We start from the raw sequence: 22982 nt of genomic DNA, 5'->3' as shown, positions 1-22982 counted from the left end.
ATTGTGTTGTGTTGCAGCCTGAATTCCAAATTAATTAAATATATTTGTTTTCTCACCCATCTACACACAATACCCTATATTGACTAAGTGAAAACATTTTTTTCAGAAATGTTTGCTAATTTATTTGAAAATTAAATACAGCACTATATAATTTACATAAGTATTCCAACACATGAGTCAATACTTTGGAGAAACATTTTTAGTGGCGATTACACCTGTGAGAATTTTGGGGTATATCTCTAAGAGCTTTCCACACCTGGATTGTACAATATTTTCTCTCTATTAAATCTTCAAGCGCTGTCAACTTGATTGTTGATCATGGCTAGACAGCCATTTTCATGTCTTGCCATAGATTTTCAAGCCGATTTAAATCCAAAAATGTAACTAACCCATTCAGGAACATTCAATGTCGTCTTGGTAAGCAACTCAGGTGAAGATTTGGCATTGTGTTTTATTTAGGTTATTGTCTTGTTGACAATTTCAATAAATGTGCAAAAATGTCTAAAAACATGTTTTCACTTTGTCGTTATGGGGTATTGTGTGTAGATGGGTGAGAAAAAAACCTATTTAAAGTCAGGCTGTAATACTACAAAATGTGTGAATACATTCTGAAGGCAATGCACAGCCACAGTGGTTGATATTTTCAGATTACCAATGCGTGTGTTGGTTTGCATAGATGCACCTGATATAAAGCAACCAGTTGCTCAATTGGTCCGGTCTCTCTCTGTGTCTGCCAGAACAGCTTTAGTTTAGGCTTTAGTTCTGCAATGTGTGTAATTTCCTAAATACTGCCATCACTGCAGTGCTTGTTTGAGCTGGTAGGGCCCGTTTGGGATTGATGTCAGGTATTAGCTGCATTACGCAAGAGAGCCAGTGAGCATGCTGGGCTGAAGTTCTAGCCACACCAGAGGCTCTCTCTATATTAGTTCATATTACAATATTTGCTATCACCTCCCACTGTGACCCTAAAATCAACCATTAAAAAATAAACTCCAGTGTTTTGATTGTGATAATATCTGCTGATGTAATCTGATCACTTCACACTAGTTTTCCAGTGGAGGGGGAGATTTCCCTATTGTCCAGCTCCATGTGTGTGAACACAAAGCGACATTCAAAACTATCCTGCTGTGGGACTTTTTTATTTTCCAAATCACTCCTTCATGCGGTCTTGGCAACATACAGTATTTGTTTCTCTCAGCGAATGAATACACCAACATCATAGGGGTGATTGTTGTTTGACAACAACAAAAAGTATCCATGCATGTCAGATTGGAAAAAACAAACCACCATTCCTTTTCTCTAAATTATTTCAGTTATAGATAAAAGTAGGGAAGAATGCTTTCAATAACAAATAAAGTTAATTCTCACCATTACAGCATATGCTATAACTCGGCAAATTGTGACCTATTGCAAACTTGAGTGTCCTCAAATCACTCCATCTTACACATTGTATACTACACTACTGAGTAAAACCACTGTGATATTACTGCAGTAAACTGTATATTTACTGTATCACCAATGACCTTCCTCCATGATGCAGGTCTGTACAACAACCATAGGCGGGTTGCCATTAAGAACCTGAAGGTGGGCACCATGTCCATGGCTGCCTTCCTGGCCGAGGCCAACCTGATGAAGGAGCTGCAGCACCCGCGCCTGGTCCGCCTCTTCGCCGTGGTTACCCAGGAGCCCATCTACATCATCACAGAGTTCATGGAGAACGGTGGGTGTCACTGTCTAGGATTACATTGGTATTAGGCTAATGGTCAATGCTCGTCTTTCAGGGTAAGACCAACTCCTTATACAAAAGGTCAATAACCCTGATCCTATTCTATTCAGTTGTTCTTCTATTCTATTGTACTCTATTCCATGACAGCTGCTCGGCAAGCCTATGCCTATGTCTGTGCCTGTCAACATAGATGACTCTCAATCCCGGCGCTGAAAGAGTGAACAGCTAAAACAGAGTCATCAAGGGAGATTCTAGAGAAACACCTGGAGCAGACAAAAGAGTGTTTTCAGCCAGGATATCGTCATCGGCTTTCGTGATCAAACATGTTAAACTGTTATTGGGTTTGCATGTTGATAAGAGTGAGAATAACAAAAGAGTGGCTTGGGTGTTTACCAGAATGCGTTTCATGAGTCAGAGCCTTTTCCCAGGCATACTGCAGTCCACTGACTATGTTAAATGGTCCAAAAAAGCATTTTATTATAGATGCAAGATTAAAATGTAATGTTTTCTCATTCAATTATAAGATGAACACTCCTAGTTCTGGCTTAACGGTTATTTACTGAAATGCTCATTCTGCAGAAACGCAGTACAAATTTAACCTTGTTTTTCCATACATCTCCTACTTCAGATCTTCTTAGAGGCTATTTTCAGCCTATTTTGGTGACCCTTCTGCACTTTCCTCAACTTAAATAATCAAATCAGCAAACGTGAACTTTAACTCTCGTTTCCCGTACTAGCCGGTGCCTCTTATGTCAACACACCAAAGGGAAGTCCGTTCTGACTGGAAAAGAGAGACGTCAAATAGGGGAGTGGTGATTCACTGTCTCATTGTTCAGTGATGGGACCTGTGTCCACCCCCATGGGCACGTGGCTCCATTCCAGTGTCAGCACAGACAGACCGCAACACAGCCCCCCCTATTCCCCCAGTCAGACTAGGCTATTCAGCCACTGTCCAGTGACTACTCTCTTTCTCTCTTCACACAAGAAAGAGAGAGGCTGTCTGTAAAAGGGTAGCAAAGCAAAGCCAGACCAATAAAATGGCACCATGGTTACAGGTGCACTGCCCTGTACACAGACTAGCTGACATTGAAAACACAAGTCTTAATACCAGTGGCGTAGCTAGAAATTTGTTGGTGGGTGAGCCTGCAAAAATGTTGATGGGCAACTAACTTCCTGCAATTGTACACATTTTGCCTTGGGGCAGAGAGGAAAATGTTTTATAGCTCATCTAATTCTATTCTACACATTTTGCCATGAGGCTGAAAGACAATTTTACATTTTCTAAGCTAATTAAAGCTTACAAATAGGTGTGTTTACTGACAAAGGCACTGGATTGTGAGCTGTCTTGTTTGCTAAATGAAGAAATAAAATAAGCAGTGGCATGGTGCATATTTTTTATTTGACCTTTATTTAACTAGCATATAGCTATAGAAGCACAGTGACATATCCTCAATGCAGTCACATTTGTGGCTTATTGGGGGTGTGGATTTAAGTTAGTTATTTTTGGCAACCCATCCCATGATAGTGAATGTCATTAGAGGTCATCGGTTCTGTTCAATAATTTATATAAAGACGAGATGACTGATATAGGGCACTGTGTTGAAGCCACCGTGCCTCCATCTTGGCACTCGCCCACTATTGTAAATATATTTTTGGGAAGCTATAGAAATGCATTTATTAATGTCTACATTTGTTTGCCACATTTATTCTATTACAGACACCTTTAATGCACTTCTTCGGGATCGGTGTCCCGTCCACAGGACGGTTGAGCTAATGTAGGCTAATGCGATTAACATGAGGTTGTAAGTAACAAGAAAATCACCCAGGACGTAGACATATCTGATATTGGCAGAAAGCTTACATTCTTGTTAATCTAACTGCATTGTCCAATTTACAGTAGCTATTACAGTGAAAGAATACCATACTATTGTTTGAGGAGAGTGCACAATTTTGAACATGACATTTTTTTTATATTTTTTTTATTAGGCACATTTGGGCAGTCTTGATACAATATTTTGAACAGAAATGCAATGGTTCACTGGATCAGTCTAAAACTTTTCATATACACTGCTGTCATCTAATGGTCAAAATCTAAATTGCACCTGGGCTGGAATAATACATTATAGACTTTCTCTTGCATTTCAAAGATGATGGTACAAAAAAAATACAAAAGAATGGTTAGTTTTTTCTTTGTATTATCATTTACCAGATATATTGTGTTATATTCTCCTACATTCCTTTCACATTTCCACAAACTTCAAAGTGTTTCCTTCAAATGGTACCAAGAATATGCATAGCCTTGCTTCAGGGCCTTCAGTTAGATTTGGGTATGTCATTTTAGGCAAAAACTACTATAAAATTCCATTCATTCCTATGGAGGACTGCTTGTACTGGGGAGTGCCAATATGGCCGGTGGCTTCAAAGCCTCTCAATGGCCAAAACATAGCATCAGCAATCCACATTGTCTTCCATCAGATAGCGCGTCGATTCTGCACGCACTGTTCTGTCGCATATCTTGCAAAGGCTAATGGGATAGATCAAAAGTATTACAGCTACAATGGGCTGCCATAACATTAGAAAATATTACCTAGGTGACATCGTCTGCTGTGAACCTAATTTCTGCCTCAAAATGGTCTGAATTAATCTAAACTAAAACAATAAATATGTCAATAATGTTTATGTTTTGTTGGTGAGGAAGTCTTAGTCGCCCCATTTTAAATCTAGCTAAGGATTATTTTGCTTCAATGAGAAGTATTTCTGAAGTTTGACTATGAAAACACAAGTCTTAATACCAGTGGCGTAGCTAGAAATTTGTTGGTGGGTGAGCCTGCAAAAATGTTGATGGGCAACTAACTTCCTGCAATTGTACACATTTTGCCTTGGGGCAGAGAGGAAAATGTGCAGTTTTATAGCTCATCTAATTCTATTCTACACATTTTGCCATGAGGCAAGAAAGCTATCATAAATTTGTCCAACATTAACGTTAGTTTGCTAGCTTGCTGAACAAGTCACTGAAATCATCTTTGACTGAAACGATGCTGCTAACCTACCAGCAACCTACTTCGTGCTCCACATACAATGTTTTTCTTACAACAACAGCTAGCCTGCAAGCTACTGTAGCTAGTAGTGCTAATGCTTACATTATTATGAGTTTTCATGAAGCAACTGTTCTTGCCACAAGTAATTGCAGTAGCCTCCCAAGTCAACTGCTGTGTACAGCAGACCCAACGATAAGATCGTGGAGAAACATGCTGATCTATCTACGGACTGATTTCTGATAACATTCAGTTCCTCTTAATTGTGGGGCTGCATTTCTACAACTTCAGGGCATTTTAAACAGGCCAAGCAAGTTTTTTTATGTGCGTGAAGGAAGTAAGCTAGCTAGCTACAACAGCTGATCAAGCCACTGCACAGACGACCAACTTCCTTGCACAGAATTTGTGCAGGCAAAAGCCACCGGTTTAATTTTTATTTTATCACAATTGCAAACTATTAAATCACTGTCACAACATTTGTAATAATTTAACTAGCTAGTTATTATTTCTATTCGATGGAGAGTCATACGAGAGCACAGTGATTAGGAATTAGGAACTTTTTTCATTTTTAGAATGTTCAATATTCAAATTTGAAAATGAGTTCCACGTCCAACAATAAAGATTGGTTTAGGGACGAGCGTTGTGGATGAGTGACGCCATCTGACGTGAAACAATGCAGCAATCCAGGGTTTATATACATCATTGGTTCTGTTATATTTATTAATCAAATCTAACTAAACCAGTGCACGGCTTGCTATGAATTATATCCGATGGTGTTTGGGCCTGGCTCCCCAGTGGGTGGGCCTGGTCCCACCCGTGCCTATGCCCCTGCTTAATAAAACAACTTATTTTGATACCAGTATGCTCTCTCCAAAAGCCTTTGTCATAATCTCTGACTACAGTTACTATGTCACCTGCATGTTTTTTAATGTGACCCCACATTCCCATCAAAGTTTGTTGTTGCCTTTTTCAAGACCTGACATTAGGAGGGACAGTAACAAAGCACATTGAAAAGGCTCTGTCACTGGTGCAACAACAGCTTCAGTATGTAAGTGCCCTGAGCCAGTGAATGGAGAGCCTTTGTATTGTCCTCTATGAGAGGCCTGTAGAGCACCAACAGTGCCTTAACATGAACTGTTTCTTTGTTTGTGATTCACATGCACAGACACAATTGTTGCCTCTGTTGTCACTAGAAAGGAAGGCTTGATGTTCCCATCCTCTCAATTTGTCCCTCGTTTTTTATCATTGAAGACAATACAACTGGAAAATAACAGGTGTGGCATGCTTAACTTTCCTCGCAACCTTGGCTTATACCGTTCCTTTGGCGCACAGACATCAAAGGAGTCCTTCTTTACTAAAGCACAGGAGCCTGTTGCCCTTCTTTCCTGGAAGAGTCAATCTTCTTTTCTAAACGCATTTCCTGCTGCTTGCCTTGGCTGGCTGAGGTATTGTTCGGTTTTAATCAAACACAATGTCAGAGACAGAGGAGCCATGGCCTGTCGAATAGAGGCCATGCATCACGTTGACTGAAGGTGAACGCACTTCCTGAGAATGTTATTTTCCTAATTTAAACATCTATTCTGGGTCTAAGGCCAGCTATTTATGTCTGAGACATATCTAAATGTAGTTTTAATGGCAGTGTCATTAATCTTTCTCACAAAACCTTTCACTGAACATAGAGTTTTCTGACTTAAAAGTATTTGTATCTTAAAATAATTCCACCTCCATCAATATTGCATTAAGTGCTGGTGACTGGTAACATCTGTTTATAATTAAACAAATGAGATCTGATGTAATGCCGCTCAAAACATGTCATTTTAATAACTTGATCACATTTTGTTACAGGCGCTCTGGTAGATTTTCTCAAGTCGTCTGAGGGATCCAACATACCCATCAACACCCTCATAGATATGGCCTCTCAGGCAAGTTCCCTGCTCTTTACGTCAATCCCAATAGCTCTCTACACTTTTAAGTGTAGAGTGTCTGTCTCCAAAATTCTCTCTCACTCTTTCCCCTTCATTCGCTCTTTCAGTTTCTATTCTCTGTATGGCCCCTCATCTACAGGAAACAGCTCTTGCTATTATGAGGCTAACTATAATCTCCCGGTAACAATGGAGACCACTGTGTGAGGTTTACGAACAACCATAAGTCTATACACCTTGTCACAAATCAACACCACTGAGGTGCTCACCCCTATCACAGTGCAATGCTATAGGTGTAACACAAATCAAAGTGACAGATATCCCGATACCTGAGAGACATAATGCATATTCCATTATAAAACAAACCTACAGCCTACTCTAAATCACACTTGCACCAAACTTCATAAGATCAAGAAAGCAGTTGTATTGCTGTTTGAGCCTCTCGTTCTAGAAGAACAACTTACTTAGAAGTAGTTTACGGCCAAAGATGGGGCCAAATATCGGGCCAAAGATGGGAGAACATCTAATTACACCAACATCCTATCTAATTGGGTTCCACTAACGTAATGTTGTGGTTAAATTATATAACTCTCATTTAGTAATGAGACATTGAACCACATGGATGTGTAATGGGGTTACAGGGATTTAAACTAACAAAGCTGGCAAAGGAACAGCCGACTCTATGGAGGCACTGTGAACGTATTACGGCAAAAGTATGTTCCTGAGTAATGGCTAGAACACTGAACGACATTCAGCACCATACATTGCGGTAAGCATGTAGATAGTAAGAACACTGAAACAACATTGACCCCAAGAGCTAATGAGTGAAAATTGAGATTTGTTTTACTTCCAGAGTGATGCGTAATGATGATATGAAGTTCATATCACATACGCACCTCTCGGTTTTCTTCCAAGGGATTCAGGGCCACATGACACATATCTGTGAGATTCTTACATCTGAAATATGCACTAATGTCTGCCTAAACACACACACACACACACACGCACACACACACACACACATTGACACACACAAAAGCGATGTAGATAGCACAGCTGGGGCATTAGGGTGGGCCGGAAAGAGAGCTGGTTGTTAGGGGTTCATAACCTGCCGGTGAAAACTGGGTGGAGCACTGAGGTGAGAAGCAGAGATCTGACCTGGGGAAGTGGGAACCTCCTTGTCACAGGAATCTACTGCTGCCCTGTCTGTCTCTTATACACACACGAACACACACAGTATGTATCCTTCATAAATTGTGCCTTCCTGTATTATACTTGTGCCAAAATGTGTATTCTATTCTACTGAGTCAGTTACGTTATGTTCCTATTCTTATCTTTATTATTTCTTATTGTTGTAACATTGTCGAGAAGGAAGTAAGCATTTCATTGGACAGTGTATACCATGTGTACCCTATACGACTAATACAGCTGTACACAGCCCATCTGTAAATAGCCCATCCAATCTATCTACCTCATCACCATATTGTTTTTATTTACTTTTTTGCACACCAGTATTTCTACTTGCACATCATCATCTGCACATCTATCACTCCAGTGTTAATTTGCTAAATTGTAATTACTTCGCTACTATGGCCTATTTATTGCCTTCCCTCTTCACGCCATTTCCACACACTGTATATAGACTTAATTTTTTTTTCTATTGTGTTATTGACTGTACGTTTGCTTATTCCATGTGTAACTGTGTTGTTGTTTGTGTCGCACTGCTTTGCTTTATCTTGTCCAGGTCGCAGTTGTAAATGAGAACTTGTTCTCAACTGGCCTACCTGGTTAAATTCAGGTGAAATTATATATATATATATATATATATATATATATATATATATATATATATATATATATATATATATATATTATTTTTTTTAACAAGTATGATTAATTCTTTATGATGTACTGCCTCCTGCAGGTGGCTGAGGGAATGGCCTACATTGAAGCGAAGAACTACATCCATCGGGACCTGCGAGCAGCAAACATCCTGGTGTCTGATGAGCTCATCTGTAAAATCGCTGACTTTGGACTCGCAAGACTCATTGAGGACAACGAGTACACAGCCAGAGAGGGTAGCATGACTTTCCTTTAAACTAGAAAAAAATGGATGTGCTTGAATGTTCTAAGCACTTTCTGCAAAGCCATGACCTCTATATACTATAGCCCCACCAAGTGTTCATGTAGAATCCATTGGGTGCTGTTGAAATGAACATGAACCCAAAATTAAACCCATTTCACTTTTCCTTATCAGGTGCTAAATTCCCCATAAAATGGACAGCACCTGAAGCTATAAACTATGGAACCTTTTCCATCAAGTCAGATGTGTGGTCGTTTGGGATCCTCTTGACAGAGATAGTGACGTATGGCCGTATCCCATATCCAGGTATTTCACTGATGCACCTCCACAATAATCCAATATTATACATGTCTATTTCATATGCAATGCATGTAGACTTCACATACACACATTCTCCACATAGCACCTGTATAATCCACAAACATCACATACTCTCTACAAAGGTGTTGCCCACAAAACCCCAACACATCGGCCACATTATTAACAAGGCTGCATCCCCATCTCTTGTTTCTTCCCACTGTCAGGAATGAGTAACCCAGAAGTGATCCAAAACCTGGAGAAAGGCTACCGGATGCCCCGACCTGAGAACTGCCCTGAGGATCTGTACAACATCATGGACCTGTGCTGGAAGGAGAGCCCAGAGAACCGGCCAACCTTTGAGTACCTGAGAAGCGTTCTGGAGGACTTCTTCACAGCCACAGAGCGGCAGTACCAGGAACAGCCATAAGACAGACAGACATGGGGAATGGAGAGGAGAGGTCATTAAGGACATTAACTCCAACTGTTAAGACACAGAGAGATATGGTCCCAGCATATATGCTTTTGATACTGTCTATCTGAGAGCCATACCTGATCTACTTTCAATACACACCTAAACATTTGTAGGATTTAATTAAAGCATTTATAGTGTGACATTTTTTTAAGCTCAAGGGAGATACCACTGTACTTTTATATACTTTGCATTCCTTTGTCATTTCATGTTTTTTGTTCGATTTGTACTGTTTCGATTTTTCTATTTGTATATTTTTTCTATGCGTTTGAAGACTATAAATCCATGGATGATGATGCCCTTACAAAAAACACAAATGTAAGACCTACTCTGTTCATGTATCTATGGTGCCATTGATACATCTTCTTACCCGAAATGCATATGAGATGTCGATGATGATCATGCAATAAAAAGTGATGTAAAACATAGAAAAGACTGTAAACAAATAAATGGCAAAAGTAAAAAATGTTTCCCAACCTGGAATCCAAAACAGTGCTTATTGTGGCGGGATCTGTTTGCAACGCCCCTCGACATTGTAAACTACTACTTGATTGGTTCAAGTGACGTTCTACAAATTATCCGATTGTATCCATCCGTTTTCCGAAGTACAGCTGCCGCTTTTCGCTAATTGTAGTCTGTGCTGTAAAATAAGGTAAAATGGCGCTGAGTTCTCAAGGAACAAAGAAAAAAGTTTGCTACTATTATGATGGTAAGTACTGATTTGCCTACACATTGACTAGTTGTACAATGTGCTTTGTTAGACTGGTGCAAATGGTTCAATTTGTGGTTAGATTAGCCAGCTAACATTAGCTAACGTTATCTAGCTCCGATGTGCAAACGTGCAGATTCCCTTTGTGCAAGAGCGAGGCATTTTCAAAATCTTTAGGTTAAATTGATCGTTCCGAAAATGTTCACTAATGCCACATTATCATCCAATGTGTAGTAACGTCAAGTTACTTGTCCACGTCGTCGATTAGCTTGCTAGCTTGGACAAAGGGAGAACACATTGGCAGGACCCATTAGCTAGCTATGCAAGCATTGGAATCCACAAACCACGAAGATGGCTAGCAACGTTAGCTACTATTAGTTAACCTATTTCACTTCCTGGGCGTATTAAGCTTGCTACCATCATTGCTAGTCTCTATTAAAAAAAATGCACCCAGTTCCGTTGCATTGGCCAGATTGTTTGCACGTTAGTGGCCGTACATTGTCTGCGGCTGTGCATATGTCGTGGTCCGAATTGTTACTATTAATCAACGCAAAAGTTTTATTGCAATGTTGCCTTTAAAGGTTTGCAACGTTAGCCATACTATGCTGTACTGAACAACAAGCTAGGATGATGCATTCATTGGACGTCTGCTTATGTTCACTATTTTCCTCTCTTCATTCAAAGGTGATGTTGGGAATTACTACTATGGCCAGGGCCACCCCATGAAGCCACACCGTATCCGCATGACACACAACCTCTTGCTGAACTATGGTCTCTACAGAAAGATGGAGATATACGTATGTTGAAAACCTTGAAACGATTTGTAAGCGCAGCAGAAAGCCTGCATGCGCAATAGTTCCCAATTGGAAATGTAGTGCCTGGTTAAGGTGTCATTAATTGGTCTTCTCCATGTCTCTGTACAGCGACCTCACAAAGCCAATGGCGAGGAGATGACCAAGTACCACAGTGACGACTACATCAAGTTTCTGCGTTCCATTCGGCCAGACAACATGTCAGAGTACAGCAAACAGATGCAGAGATGTGAGTTTGGGGCAGAGATGTCATGTCTCAATATACCTATACATTTTAGATGTAGCCCATAAAGTCACACATTTCTTTGGGAAAACATCTAGTAAAGCTTTGTCATTGTTTTTGCTGCTGTCATGGATTGTAATTAACACATTTTCTGTAATTGCCACACAGTTAACGTTGGAGAGGATTGCCCTGTGTTTGATGGCCTGTTTGAGTTCTGCCAGCTCTCAACGGGAGGCTCTGTTGGTAAGTTAATCTGTCATGTTCATGTGTAGCAAGGTTTCTGTTAACCGCAAATACCGGCTTTTGGCCCAATTTTTTTTAAACTTTTTTTTTTTTAATAATACTGTTGCTGGCCAAAAAATATCCAATTGCAAAATAATGCTTTCAATCATTGATGGAAATGCACATGACCATTTTCTAATTGGTCTATAGGTTAATATGCATACTTAAGTGGAATTAAATTGGCGTGTTTATTTTTGTTTGTCGTCATGTGTCTTTATTTCTCTATCACAGGCGCACGGCATATAGTCTTTCTGATGCAGCTCCTCAGCCACTTACTGCTGGACTTGCACATGCTTTTTATAAACTCAGTAATTGCACAATTATAAATGCAATCACATGTTAAAAGTTTTGCCGCATGACTTAAAAGGGCTATTTAAAAAATAATAATAATAATCTCACCTGGTAATTGAAGCAGGCCTCCCATTCAAGTGCAGCCAACAGGATATCACCAAGTCACCCACCACTTTACAATGTGAGCTGGAGGCAGTATGCATTTTAAAAACTTACTTAATTGTTTGAAACCTAAATGTTTTATTTCATATGAGGCATGTCTCACCTTACTTCAAAGTAGCCAGAATCTGACCATGACGAGATGGAGGCAATTATTTTATAAAGACATCATAGATGGTGTGTGGGTTTCAAGTCGGGAAGCTTCCAGTTTATCCTACCACTCCTACTGATCTGTGTGCCAGTTATGATTTTCATATGCACATTTTCGTGGAACTGTTTCATTTCAATAACCAAGTTTGTTTCTCAAAAGCATTGTCCCGTGGTTAATCAGAAAAGTCTGAATTAAAATGCAATTTTTTTAAAGTTTCAATTAAACTAATGCGAGATCACCAGCCTCTGCCATATGGACACATTGATACACTGTGATCCATTGGTGGCTAAAGAAAGGAGCGTGTTGAACTAATGATGCACCGATATGACATTTTTGACCGATATCCAATATTTTCTTTGCCAAAAAAAACCTGATACCGATAACCAGTATTTACAATTTAAGGCCTTTTAAGCATTCTCATACAGTTAAATAGTTAAACACATGGGCGCAGCGATCTAAGGCACTGCAACTCAGTGCAAGAGCTGTCACTACAGTCCCTGGTTCGAATCCAGGCAGTATCACATCCGGCCGTGATTGGGATTTCCATAGGGTAGCGCACAATTGGCCCAGCGTCGTCCGGGGTAGGCCGTTATTGTAAATAAGAATTTGTTCTTAACTGACTTGCCAAGTTTAAGGTTACACACGCACCACACTGACCAAAAATATATTTAGTTGGCTTTTACGTATGTCCCCATTACCAGTAAAAAATAATCAAAACTAATTCATTTCACTTACTTGCTGTGCTGTTTCATTCTCAACCAGGATTCCTATGGAACACCGCTTGGGTCTTTGCGTGTCAAAAGATGGCATTTGGCCAATCAGGACCTGATTTGGACTGCACGTCACATAATAATTTTACACATTCACAATTTTTTTACATGGCTATTACACTATCACATGTCAAAACGATTCATCGACGCGTACCTACCGTGCTGGTCATAAAACAAAAGCTAGCTAGCTCATGGATGCAAACAATGTTCTTCCCCAAAAACATAGCAAAACAACAATCCGTTTCACTACTAATGTGTTGAAGGAAACACTGTACACACCTAGTGACCTGGTCAGCATGCACTGTGCCCTGCCCGCCACTGGAGTCACTAGTGCGCGATGAGACAAGGATATCCTTGCCGGCCTAACCCACCTTACGACGCTAGGCCAATTTTGCGCCGCCCCATGGGCCTCCCGGTCGCGGCTGGCTGCGACAGAGCCTGGGGTCGAACCCAGAGTCTCTGGTGGCACAGCTAGCACTGCAATGTGCCTTAGACCACTGCGCCACCCAGGAGGCCTCATTCTTTTTTTTTAAGGCAAACAGCAAATTCCTCTATTGTGGCAAATCCTTATTGTGGCTATTTTCACAACACATAGTCCGGTCGAGCCTCACTAGCCAGATGAAGCTAGCTGGCTGCTTATAACGTTAGCTTTGGGCAACAGGGTTAAGTAGCTGGCTAGCTATTTATTTTCATGAACTGAAGTTCAATTTCAATAAGCCGACAACAACAATACTTACTCAAGAATTCCTAAGTCATTGTTAAGAATAATGAAAATGACTGCAGTTTCTACTGGTCATTGTTTTCAAACTGGTTGTATTGGTGCTAGCTAGGTACCAAGCTAAAGCTAGCCACCTCAGAAGTTGAGGTCGAACAAATTATGCTTTATTACCTACCCGGTTTTGTAAACACATCGTTTGTGGCCGGTGTCTTTCAAATGACTGCTTGACTTGTTGACTGCTTGATCCAAACAGCAGACATGTTGGGCTAGATTAGGAATGCTATGTTGCGCATGTAGATCAATTTTACGTGGCGTCATTACACCATGTACCTTCATTATATAGGTATGCACGTCAGCTTTGACATCGGTTTTGCACATTGGGCGTTGGATGACACATTTTGCCTGGATAGTTGGAATATTTTTCTGGCTTACTTGTCCTCTTCCTGTAATTGACAAAACACAGAATATAGCTAGCTATAGGTTCATGTGCTCTGATTCTCCGATTGGCTTCTCTTGTCCTGTGTTTTTAGCTGGAGCTGTGAAGCTGAACAAACAGCAGACAGACATTGCCATTAACTGGGCCGGAGGCCTCCATCACGCCAAGAAGTCTGAGGCGTCAGGTTTCTGCTATGTGAATGACATTGTGCTCGCCATTCTGGAGTTACTGAAGTGAGTCAAACAGGCCCACAGCACTTGATCAAGTTTACATAGGAAATATTGTAGGCTACTGAATTAAATAGTAACTTCACATTGGGACCCCATAGGTACACCACATTTAGAAGTATCATTCATTCTGTTGCTGAATCTTTTCTCACCCAGATACCACCAGAGAGTCCTGTACATAGACATTGATATCCACCATGGAGATGGAGTGGAGGAGGCGTTTTACACCACAGACAGGGTCATGACCGTGTCCTTCCACAAGTATGGAGAGTACTTCCCCGGCACCGGAGACCTGAGGGTGAGTTAGATATTTGATTTGATTTGGATCTCTTTTAGTCACCATACTCTTCCAAGAGTCACACATTAAAATACAACTTATAATACGAACACATTTTCACATATAACACACTATTACAAACATACATAATATACTAGTATAATGACCCAATAAATACTCAATCTAAAAAATATTGATTCTTCATCTACTATAGTCCCTCAACATTTCTATATTATATTTAAATGGTTTTAAAATGTTAATTTATATATTGAAAGGTTTCTGGTTTGCGCAGGTAATTTATTCAATTTCTTTATTGCTCTATATTGAAGTGTTATTTTGCCTTTCTCTTTTCTGTCTGGGTAACGCATAGATGGTGGACAATCTATTCCTAATATTTATGGAATGTCTGTCTCTTACCAACTGAATACCGTTGTGAATAGAACTTGGCTGTTAAATTATGTATGTTATGAAATAAAATAAGCATGTTTTTTCCAATTTATCTTGTCGATTGATGACCAACCAAGAACATTGTGCATGGCCGCAACAGAAGAACCATATCTGTACCTTAAAACAATCCTTGCTGCTTTGTTCTGTGCATTCTGCAGCCAACTAACTTCACTTGATGATGCATTTCCCCAGACCATCGAACAGTAGTTCACCTGACTCTCAATTAATGCCTGTTATTTGCTTACTGTCCTTCTGATTTTACATGCTGTCTTAATACATTTTGTTCTATAGATTAGTTATTTGAGACAACCATGATAAGCAGCTGTCTAGCTGCATGCCCAATAGTTTGGTTTCTGACACTTCAATTTGTACTCCTCCCGAACTTAATTGTATCCCATGCTGTTTTGGCCTTTTCCTAGTGGAACAGACCAGCATAACTTTGGTTTTCTTGGTGTTTAAAACAAGTTTGTTCTGGCAAACCCACTCCCTGATATTCTCCAAAGCTTGCTGTACCTGTTGAACCGATTGTCTTGCTGCATACATTGTAGTGTCATCTGCAAATATAGTTGCTTGAGTTTCAGCTAAGGCATAGGGAAGGTCGTTGGTATATATTAAATAAAGAAGTGGCCCAAGGCAGCTGCCCTGCGGTATTCCACAGTTTAACATGAGGGGTAGAAAATGAACCATTGATATAGGTGGACTGTTTTCTGTCAGTTAGATATGACTGTACCCAATTCAATGCTACCTGCTTAAAACCATAATGCATTAATTTAGTCAATTATTTCATGAGCCACTAAATCAAATGCTGCACTGAAATCTAAAAATAGTACACCCACAAACTTGCCATTATCCATCGCATTGAGCCACTGGTCAGTCATGTCAACCAATGTAGTGGAATGGTTTTTGAGAGAACCATGCTGGTTGGCTGTAATCAGATCATTCTTTTACATGTACTCCCATATTTGTCTACTCACAATACCCTCCAATATTTTACTGAGTGTAGGGAGTAGACTAATTGGTCGACTATTGGCGGGAGTAATGGGTTCTTTGCTGTCTTTAGGAATAGGACACCGTTTTGCATGCTTCCATACATTTGCAATCATCCCCTTTTCCAGTGACCAATTAAATGTGTCTCAGTGGAACTGCAATCTGGGGAGCAGCACAGCGAAGCAAAACATTGTCCATAAGACCATAACCTGTAGATTTACCATCAGGTAATGACTTCAATAGGTTTAACACCTCCTCCACTGATACTGTTTGCAGACTAAAAGAGCAGATCTTGTTGCTCATAATATGATCATCAATCCATTGGACAATACATTCTTCCAAACAAGCTATGTTTACATTGTTTCTCAGTAAATCAATTCTTTGTAAAAAAATAAATAAAAGTAAAAAAAATCTGCAAAATGATTGGCAATATCAACTGGTTTTGTTGTTATTCTCCCGTCAACCTCCACACTAGATAAGCCCTTAACTGTGTTCCATACCTTTTTTTTTGTTGCATTTTTACAATCAATAAAAGCATTGTTGTAAAATAACTTTCGATTCAATTTAACTGCATAATTACTTACTGTTCTATAATTCTGTTCATCAATTTCTAATTTTGACTTGGCTGCTAAGACTTTCGCTATATTTCTTTGAGAAAAAGCCTCACCAGTTCATCAATCCATGGAGATGGGCAAGCACCAACTGTACTCTTTCTTATATGATGGTCCATTACCTCAGTGAACAAATCAATAAAACATTCTGTAGCGTGATTTAGTTCATCCTCTAGATAATTCAGCTCCCAGGGTACAGCAGCCAAATCATTTAGAAAAAGCTCACGATTACATGTTTGAGAATTTCTCAACCTCAATCCTAGGGGGTTTCTTTGGAACCTTGGTGTTCATGGTTATGGTCACAATATTCTGGTCTGTCCAGCCCACTGGCACTGATCTGGCTTTTAAGCATTGCAATATTATATTACCAATATTGGCAGGCATTGTTTATTAAATGGCATCCAAAGGATACTTTGAATTCCAATTTCATGGCCTGTTGCTTGTAGTTTCCTGTATGCTTTATTAGTTGATGTTGGTCTCCTCCCCCTGTAACTCTTCCGCAGGTTGTTGCTGTAAAATATATGTTCTCATTCATCTTAATGGTCAATTAACTGCCCACATTTGTAGTTGACTGACTTGTTTCTCCTCAAGGATATTGGCGCTGGGAAGGGCAAGTACTATGCTGTGAATTACCCTCTGAGAGATGGTATAGACGACGAGTCTTACGAAGCCATATTCAAACCTGTAAGTCTTTAAAAAAAATCTTTAGTGTTTAATCTTTCCTCCCTGTAACTCAAATAGACCATGTAGATAGACCCTGTTTCCATTTAGCCAACCATATTGTGTAATTTTATATCTGTGTGTAGATCATGGCTAAGGTGATGGAGATGTACCAGCCTAGTGCAGTGGTTCTTCAGTGTGGAGCCGACTCCCTCTCAGGAGACAGGCTTGGCTGCTTTAACCTCACCATCAAAGGCCATGCTAAGTGTGTGGAGTACATGAAGAGCTTCAACCTGCCCCTGCTGATGCTGGGTGGTGGAGGCTACACCATCCGGAACGTGGCCCGCTGCTGGACCTATGAGACCGCCGTGGCCCTGGACAGCGCCATACCCAATGGTGAGCTCTCCTGCTGCACCATTTGATTTGTGTACTTTTTACTTTCTAGTGTGACCATCTTTGACAGTTGCTTTTGACAGGTCAGAGGAGCATGAGTGTTTAAGGATAGGTTCTGCTGAAGCAGACATGTCACTGCCCACCGTGTTGATAACACATTGGTGTTTCTCCACAGAGCTTCCATACAATGATTACTTTGAGTACTTTGGGCCGGACTTCAAACTGCACATCAGCCCCTCTAACATGACCAACCAGAACACCAACGACTACCTGGAGAAGATCAAGTGAGTCCTTGACCACACCTTTTACTGTGCTCTTTAGTCCTACTGTACATCGTTATAATTTTTTTTTCTTCCTGTCATGATGAAGTAACATCTCTAGTTTGGTTCTTAGTATAGATTATATACATAGATATAACCGTTATATAAGCTACACTACATGGCCAATCTCGACAAACCGTTTCTTTGTGTACCTCGCTTTGTGCACGGGGGCATTGTCATGCTGAAACAGGAAAGGGCCTTCCTCAAACTGTTGCCACAAAGTTGGAAGCACAGAATCTAGAATGTCATTGTATACTGTAGCGTTAAGATTTCCCTTGACTGGAACTAAGGGGCCTATCCCAGACCATTATTCCTCCGCCACCAAACTTTACAGTTGGCACTATGAATTGGGGCAGGTAGCGTTCTCAAGGCATCTACCAAACCCAGATGAAGCGTGATTCATCACTCTAGAGAACACGTTTCCACTGATCCAGAGTTCAATGGCAGTGAGCTTTCCACCACTCCAGACGACGCTTGGCATTGTGCTTGTGGGCAGCTGCTCGGCCATAGAAACCCATTTCACGAAGCTCCCGACTAACTGTTCTTGTGCTGATGCTTCCAGAAGTGGTTTGGTCCTTGGTAGTGAGTGTTGCAACTAAGGGCAGATTTTTACACGCTTCAGAACTCTGGTCCGGTTCTGTGAGCTTGTGGCCTACCACTTCGCGACTGAGCTGTTTCAAGATATTTCCACTTCACAATAACGGCACTTACAGTTGCCCGGGGCAGCACTAGCAGGGCAGAAATTTGACAAACTGACTTGTTGGGGACGTGGAATCCTATGATGGTGCCACGTTGAATGTCACTAAGCTCTTCAGGAAGGCCATTCTTCTGCCAATGTTTGTCTATGGAGATTACATGGCTGTGTTGATTTTATACACCCGTCAGCAACGGGTGTGGCTGAAATTGCCGAATCCACTAATTTGAAGAGATGTCCACATACTTTTGGTCGTGTAATTATTTATGTTAATCAGGTAATTTCACTTACCAAAAAGGTCATATTACTGCACTTATGTTATACATTTGATCCTTGATGTGTCATGAGTATTTTTGGCATTATTATAGTTGTTGAGATGTCATTTAGGTTAATGTCACCTGTATGTGTGTCCCTTCAGGCAGCGTCTGTTTGAGAACCTGCGCATGCTGCCCCATGCCCCGGGTGTTCAGATGCAGGCCATCCCAGAAGATGCTGTGCAGGAGGACAGTGGAGACGAGGAGGAGGAAGACCCTAACAAACGCATCTCCAGTAAGTTTTGTATTGAGATATGATTCATAGCAAAAACATCTTGCGTAAGTTCTTTGCCCAGTTTGCAAATACACCAACATTTTACAGTTCATAGAAGGAAATCCTTCAATTGAAATAAATGCATTCGTGACTGGGAATACGGGCACAGATCCTGTTTTTTTTTTTTTTTTTTTAAAGGTAGAGGCGTGGATCACAGAACCAGTCAGTATCTGGTGTGACCACCATTTGCCTCATGCGGTGTGAAAAATCTCCTTCACATAGTTGATCAGGCTGCTGATTGTGGCCTATCGAATGTTGTCCCACACCTCTTTAATGGCTGTGTGAATTTGCTGAACATTGTTAGGAATGGAACAGGCTGTTGTACCTGTTGACCCAAAGCATCCCAAACATGCTCAATGGGTGACATTACATTTTCAGCTTCCAGGAATTGTGTACAGATCCTTGTGACATGGGGCTGTGTATTATCATGCTGAAACATGAGTTGATGAAGGGGGATTGGACGTACTACCAATTTCTCTAAAACTACATTAGAGGCGGCTTAGTAGAGAAATGTGGACATTCCTGCAGTCAGCATGCCAATTGCATGCACCCTCAACTTGACATCTGTGTCATTGTGTTGACTCAATTGCTTGTTTTGGTGGGGCCTTGTCCCCAGCACAAGGTGCACCAGTGTAATGATCATGCTGTTTAATCAGCTTGTTGATATGCCACACCTGTCAAGTGGAGGCATTATTATCTTGGCAAAGGAGAAATGCTCACTAACAGGGAAGGGAGAAACACATTTGTGCACAAAATCTGTGCGCATAGACAATGTGATTTATATTTCTTCTCATGAAACATGGGACCAACACTTTACATGTTTATATTTTTGGTGAGTATCATACGTAATCTGCCCGGCGTATGCAGTTGGTGTGTGAGTTAATGTCACACACACAGAGATGCTTATACTCCTGCCTTCTGCTTTTGTGCAGTCCGTGCCCACGATAAGAGGATAGCATGTGACGAGGAGTTCTCCGACTCTGAGGACGAGGCTGAGGGTCAAGGGGGCGGACGCAGAAATGCAGCCAGCTTCAAGAAGGCCAAGAGGACCAAGACTGAGGAAGACAAAGAGGGCGAGGAGAAGAAAGCAGGTGACGAAAAGAAAGCTGATGAGAAGAAAGGTATCAAAATCATTACTTCGTTCTATATCAGACATACCATGGTCCAATTGAACATGTGAGGCTGATTATTTGTTGCTTTGTTATTATAGAAGTTAAAGAAGAAAAGGTGCCAGATGAGGAGAAAATGGACACCTCCACAAAGGGGTGAGCAAACATTTCAAACCTCCATTTTAAACTTGTCGTCTCAAATGGTCATCATTAAATACGTTTGTAAAAAATCTAAGTCATTTTCCCTGTTTATCCAACAGGCCAAAAGAGGAGTCCAAGACACCGTGAGGAGCTCCTAGCTCTCTTTAAAGCGATCCTACCGGTTTTATTTTTCAGAGCAGTTACCTTTCCTGGCTGCTACAAAGAATATCCCTGAAGGACTATACATTTTAATGACAGATCCTGCTCCTTCAAATTGGAATGGGCTAAATGTCTTTTCTAGAACATATAAATGTTTCTGTTCAAGGACTGAAATTCAAATGGAGTGATTTATTTGTAAGTACTGTTTTCTGTATGCTTAGGCTCATTTTGTTTAGAATCTTTTTATCCTATGAAATCCTATCCCTCTTCTCCTTACTCAAACATCTCTGTAGTCTAAATTAAAGGCCTAGCACGAAGTATTACGCTTTTTATATCTTTTGGATTTAATTTATTTAATCCACTTGTGTATTTAGTCCCACTGTTATGTGCGTTCAGAAATGTAGTTGAAGCATGACAATTAGGTCCACTTCTCAAAGATGTATTCATTCTGTATTACCCAGATTAACAATATAGAATACAGTATGTGATAAAACAAAACAATCGTGAAGGACTTCCATCCATGTATTGTAGTTTGGTATTTTCAGAGGTTATTGTTTAGTACCAGTGACTGTTTAGGACCCATGTCATCCCCACATTTCAATGAAAACAGCGTTCCTAGATTTTTCACTTGGAACGGGAGGTTCAAAGGTATTTTGGTAATGCCACAACACTTTTAGTAAAGTTGGCCAAGCAAAAATGGACACATTCAGTGTTGTGGATGTGATTTTATTCTGCAAAATTGAAATGGATTTTTTTTCCTGGAGTTCTTGTAAACTTCATACAAATATGAAGGACCACACAATCTTTGACTACTTTTAGAAACCAATAAAAACAATGCTATGAAAATCTACTGGTCTTATTCATCTACAGAAATATACTTTAATGTCATGTTGTTAATTCAAAACATCTTCAGGTGCAGTTTGCTAGTTACCAGCATGGCTGTTGCTCATTTTACATGGCAGAGAAGTTCAAGTTAACATTCACTATATATACAAAAGTACAGCGCGTTTGGAAAGTATTCAGGCCCGTTCACTTTGATACATTAAAGCCTTATTCTAAAATTAAATAGTTTTCCTCAAACACAATACCGTATAATGACAGAACTGATTTTCAGAATTTGATTGTGTTTTGTATTTAGACCCTTTGCTATGAGACTTGAAATTGAGCTCCGGTGCATCCTGTTTCCATTCATCATCCTTGAGATGTTTCTACAACTTGATTGGAGTCCACCTGTGGTAAATTCAATTGATTGGACATGATTTGGAAAGGCACACACCTGTCCATATAAGGTCCCACAGTTGACAGTACATGTCAGAACAAAAACCAAACAATGATGTCGAAGGAATTGTCCGTAGAGCTCCGAGACTGGATTGTGTCGAAGCACAGATCTGGGGGAAGGGTACCAAAAAATGTGCAGCATTGAAGGTCCCCAAGAACACAGTGGCCTCGATCATTCTTAAATAGAAGTTTAGAACCACCAAGACACCTAGAGCTGGCCAAACTGAGCACTCGGGGGAGAAGGGCCTTGTTCAGGGAGATGAACAATAACCCGATGGTCATTCTGACAGAGCTCTAGAGTTCCTCTGTGGAGAAGGGAGAACCTTCCAGAAGGACAACCACCTCTGCAGCACTCTACCAATTAGGCCTTCATGGTAGAGTGACCAGACGGAAGCCACTCCTCAGTAAAAGGCACGTGACAGCCAGTTTGGAGTTTGCCTAAAGGACTCTCGGACCATGAGAAAAAAGATTCTCTGGCCTGATGAAACCAAGGTTGAACTCTTTGGCCTGAATGCCAAGAGTCATGTCTGGAGGAAAACAGGCACCGCTCATCACCTGGGCAATACCATCTTTACGGTGAAGCATGGTGGGGGCAGCAGCATGCTGTGGGGATGTTTTTCAGGGACTGGGAGACTAGAAAGGATTGAGGGGGAAGATGAATGGAACAAAGTAAAGAGAGCCTTGATGGAAACCTGCTCAGGACCTCCGACTGGGGGCAAAGTTACACCTTCCAACAGGACAACGACCCTAAGCACACAGCAAAAACACAGGAGTGGCTTCAGGACAACTCTCAATGTCCTTGAGTGGCCCGGACTTGATCCCGATCGAACATCTCTGGAGAGACCTGAAAATAGGTGTGGAGCTCCGTTCCCCATCAAACTGCAGAGACGAATGGGAGAAACTCCCCAAATACAGGTGAGCCAAGCTTGTTGCGTCATACACAAGAAGACTTGAAGCTGTAATCACTGCCAAAGGTGCTTCAAGTCGTCTCTTTTTTTTTTTTAA

The 22982-nt window shown here is 40.7% G+C and overlaps 2 protein-coding genes across 3 annotated transcripts in view; both read left to right on the top strand.

Annotated features, from left to right (window-relative positions):
• Window positions 1-10011, top strand: part of LOC100136288 (LCK2) — a 43878-nt gene extending 33867 nt beyond the window's left edge. For both annotated transcript variants that reach the window (XM_090219213.1, NM_001124542.1), the window contains 5 exon segments: window positions 1541-1720; window positions 6607-6683; window positions 8608-8761; window positions 8941-9072; window positions 9291-10011. In XM_090219213.1, coding sequence (XP_090075339.1) covers window positions 1541-1720; window positions 6607-6683; window positions 8608-8761; window positions 8941-9072; window positions 9291-9493 — 746 coding nt within the window. In that variant the 3' untranslated portion in view covers window positions 9494-10011.
• A 30-nt stretch (window positions 10012-10041) lies between these two features.
• Window positions 10042-21545, top strand: LOC110505430 (putative histone deacetylase 1-B). Its single transcript, XM_021584634.3, has 13 exons — window positions 10042-10244; window positions 10929-11041; window positions 11168-11285; window positions 11448-11522; window positions 14181-14319; window positions 14470-14611; window positions 17227-17319; window positions 17442-17691; window positions 17864-17972; window positions 19121-19251; window positions 20223-20411; window positions 20501-20555; window positions 20660-21545. Exons 1-13 carry the CDS (start codon window positions 10193-10195, stop codon window positions 20685-20687), a joined length of 1494 nt encoding a protein of 497 aa, XP_021440309.1. The 5' UTR covers window positions 10042-10192; the 3' UTR covers window positions 20688-21545.
• The last annotated feature ends 1437 nt before the right edge of the window (window positions 21546-22982 follow it).

This window comes from Oncorhynchus mykiss, chromosome 25 (genome assembly GCF_057628025.1).
Source record: "Oncorhynchus mykiss isolate SJ-2025 chromosome 25, ASM5762802v1, whole genome shotgun sequence".
Classification (NCBI taxonomy): Eukaryota; Metazoa; Chordata; class Actinopteri; order Salmoniformes; family Salmonidae; genus Oncorhynchus; species Oncorhynchus mykiss.
Note: the sequence above shows the minus strand (reverse complement) of the source record. Positions and strands in the feature narration are given on the sequence as shown.

What these genes read in the sequence shown, in the direction of transcription:
- LOC110505430 (XM_021584634.3), top strand. Translation starts at nt 10,193, where the DNA reads ATGGCGCTGAGTTCTCAAGGAACAAAGAAAAAAGTTTGCTACTATTAT. An exon ending in ACAGAAAGATGGAGATATAC is followed by an intron (nt 11,042 to 11,167) that starts GTATGTTGAAAA and finishes GTCTCTGTACAG; the next exon opens with CGACCTCACAAAGCCAATGG. An exon ending in CAGCAAACAGATGCAGAGAT is followed by an intron (nt 11,286 to 11,447) that starts GTGAGTTTGGGG and finishes ATTGCCACACAG; the next exon opens with TTAACGTTGGAGAGGATTGC.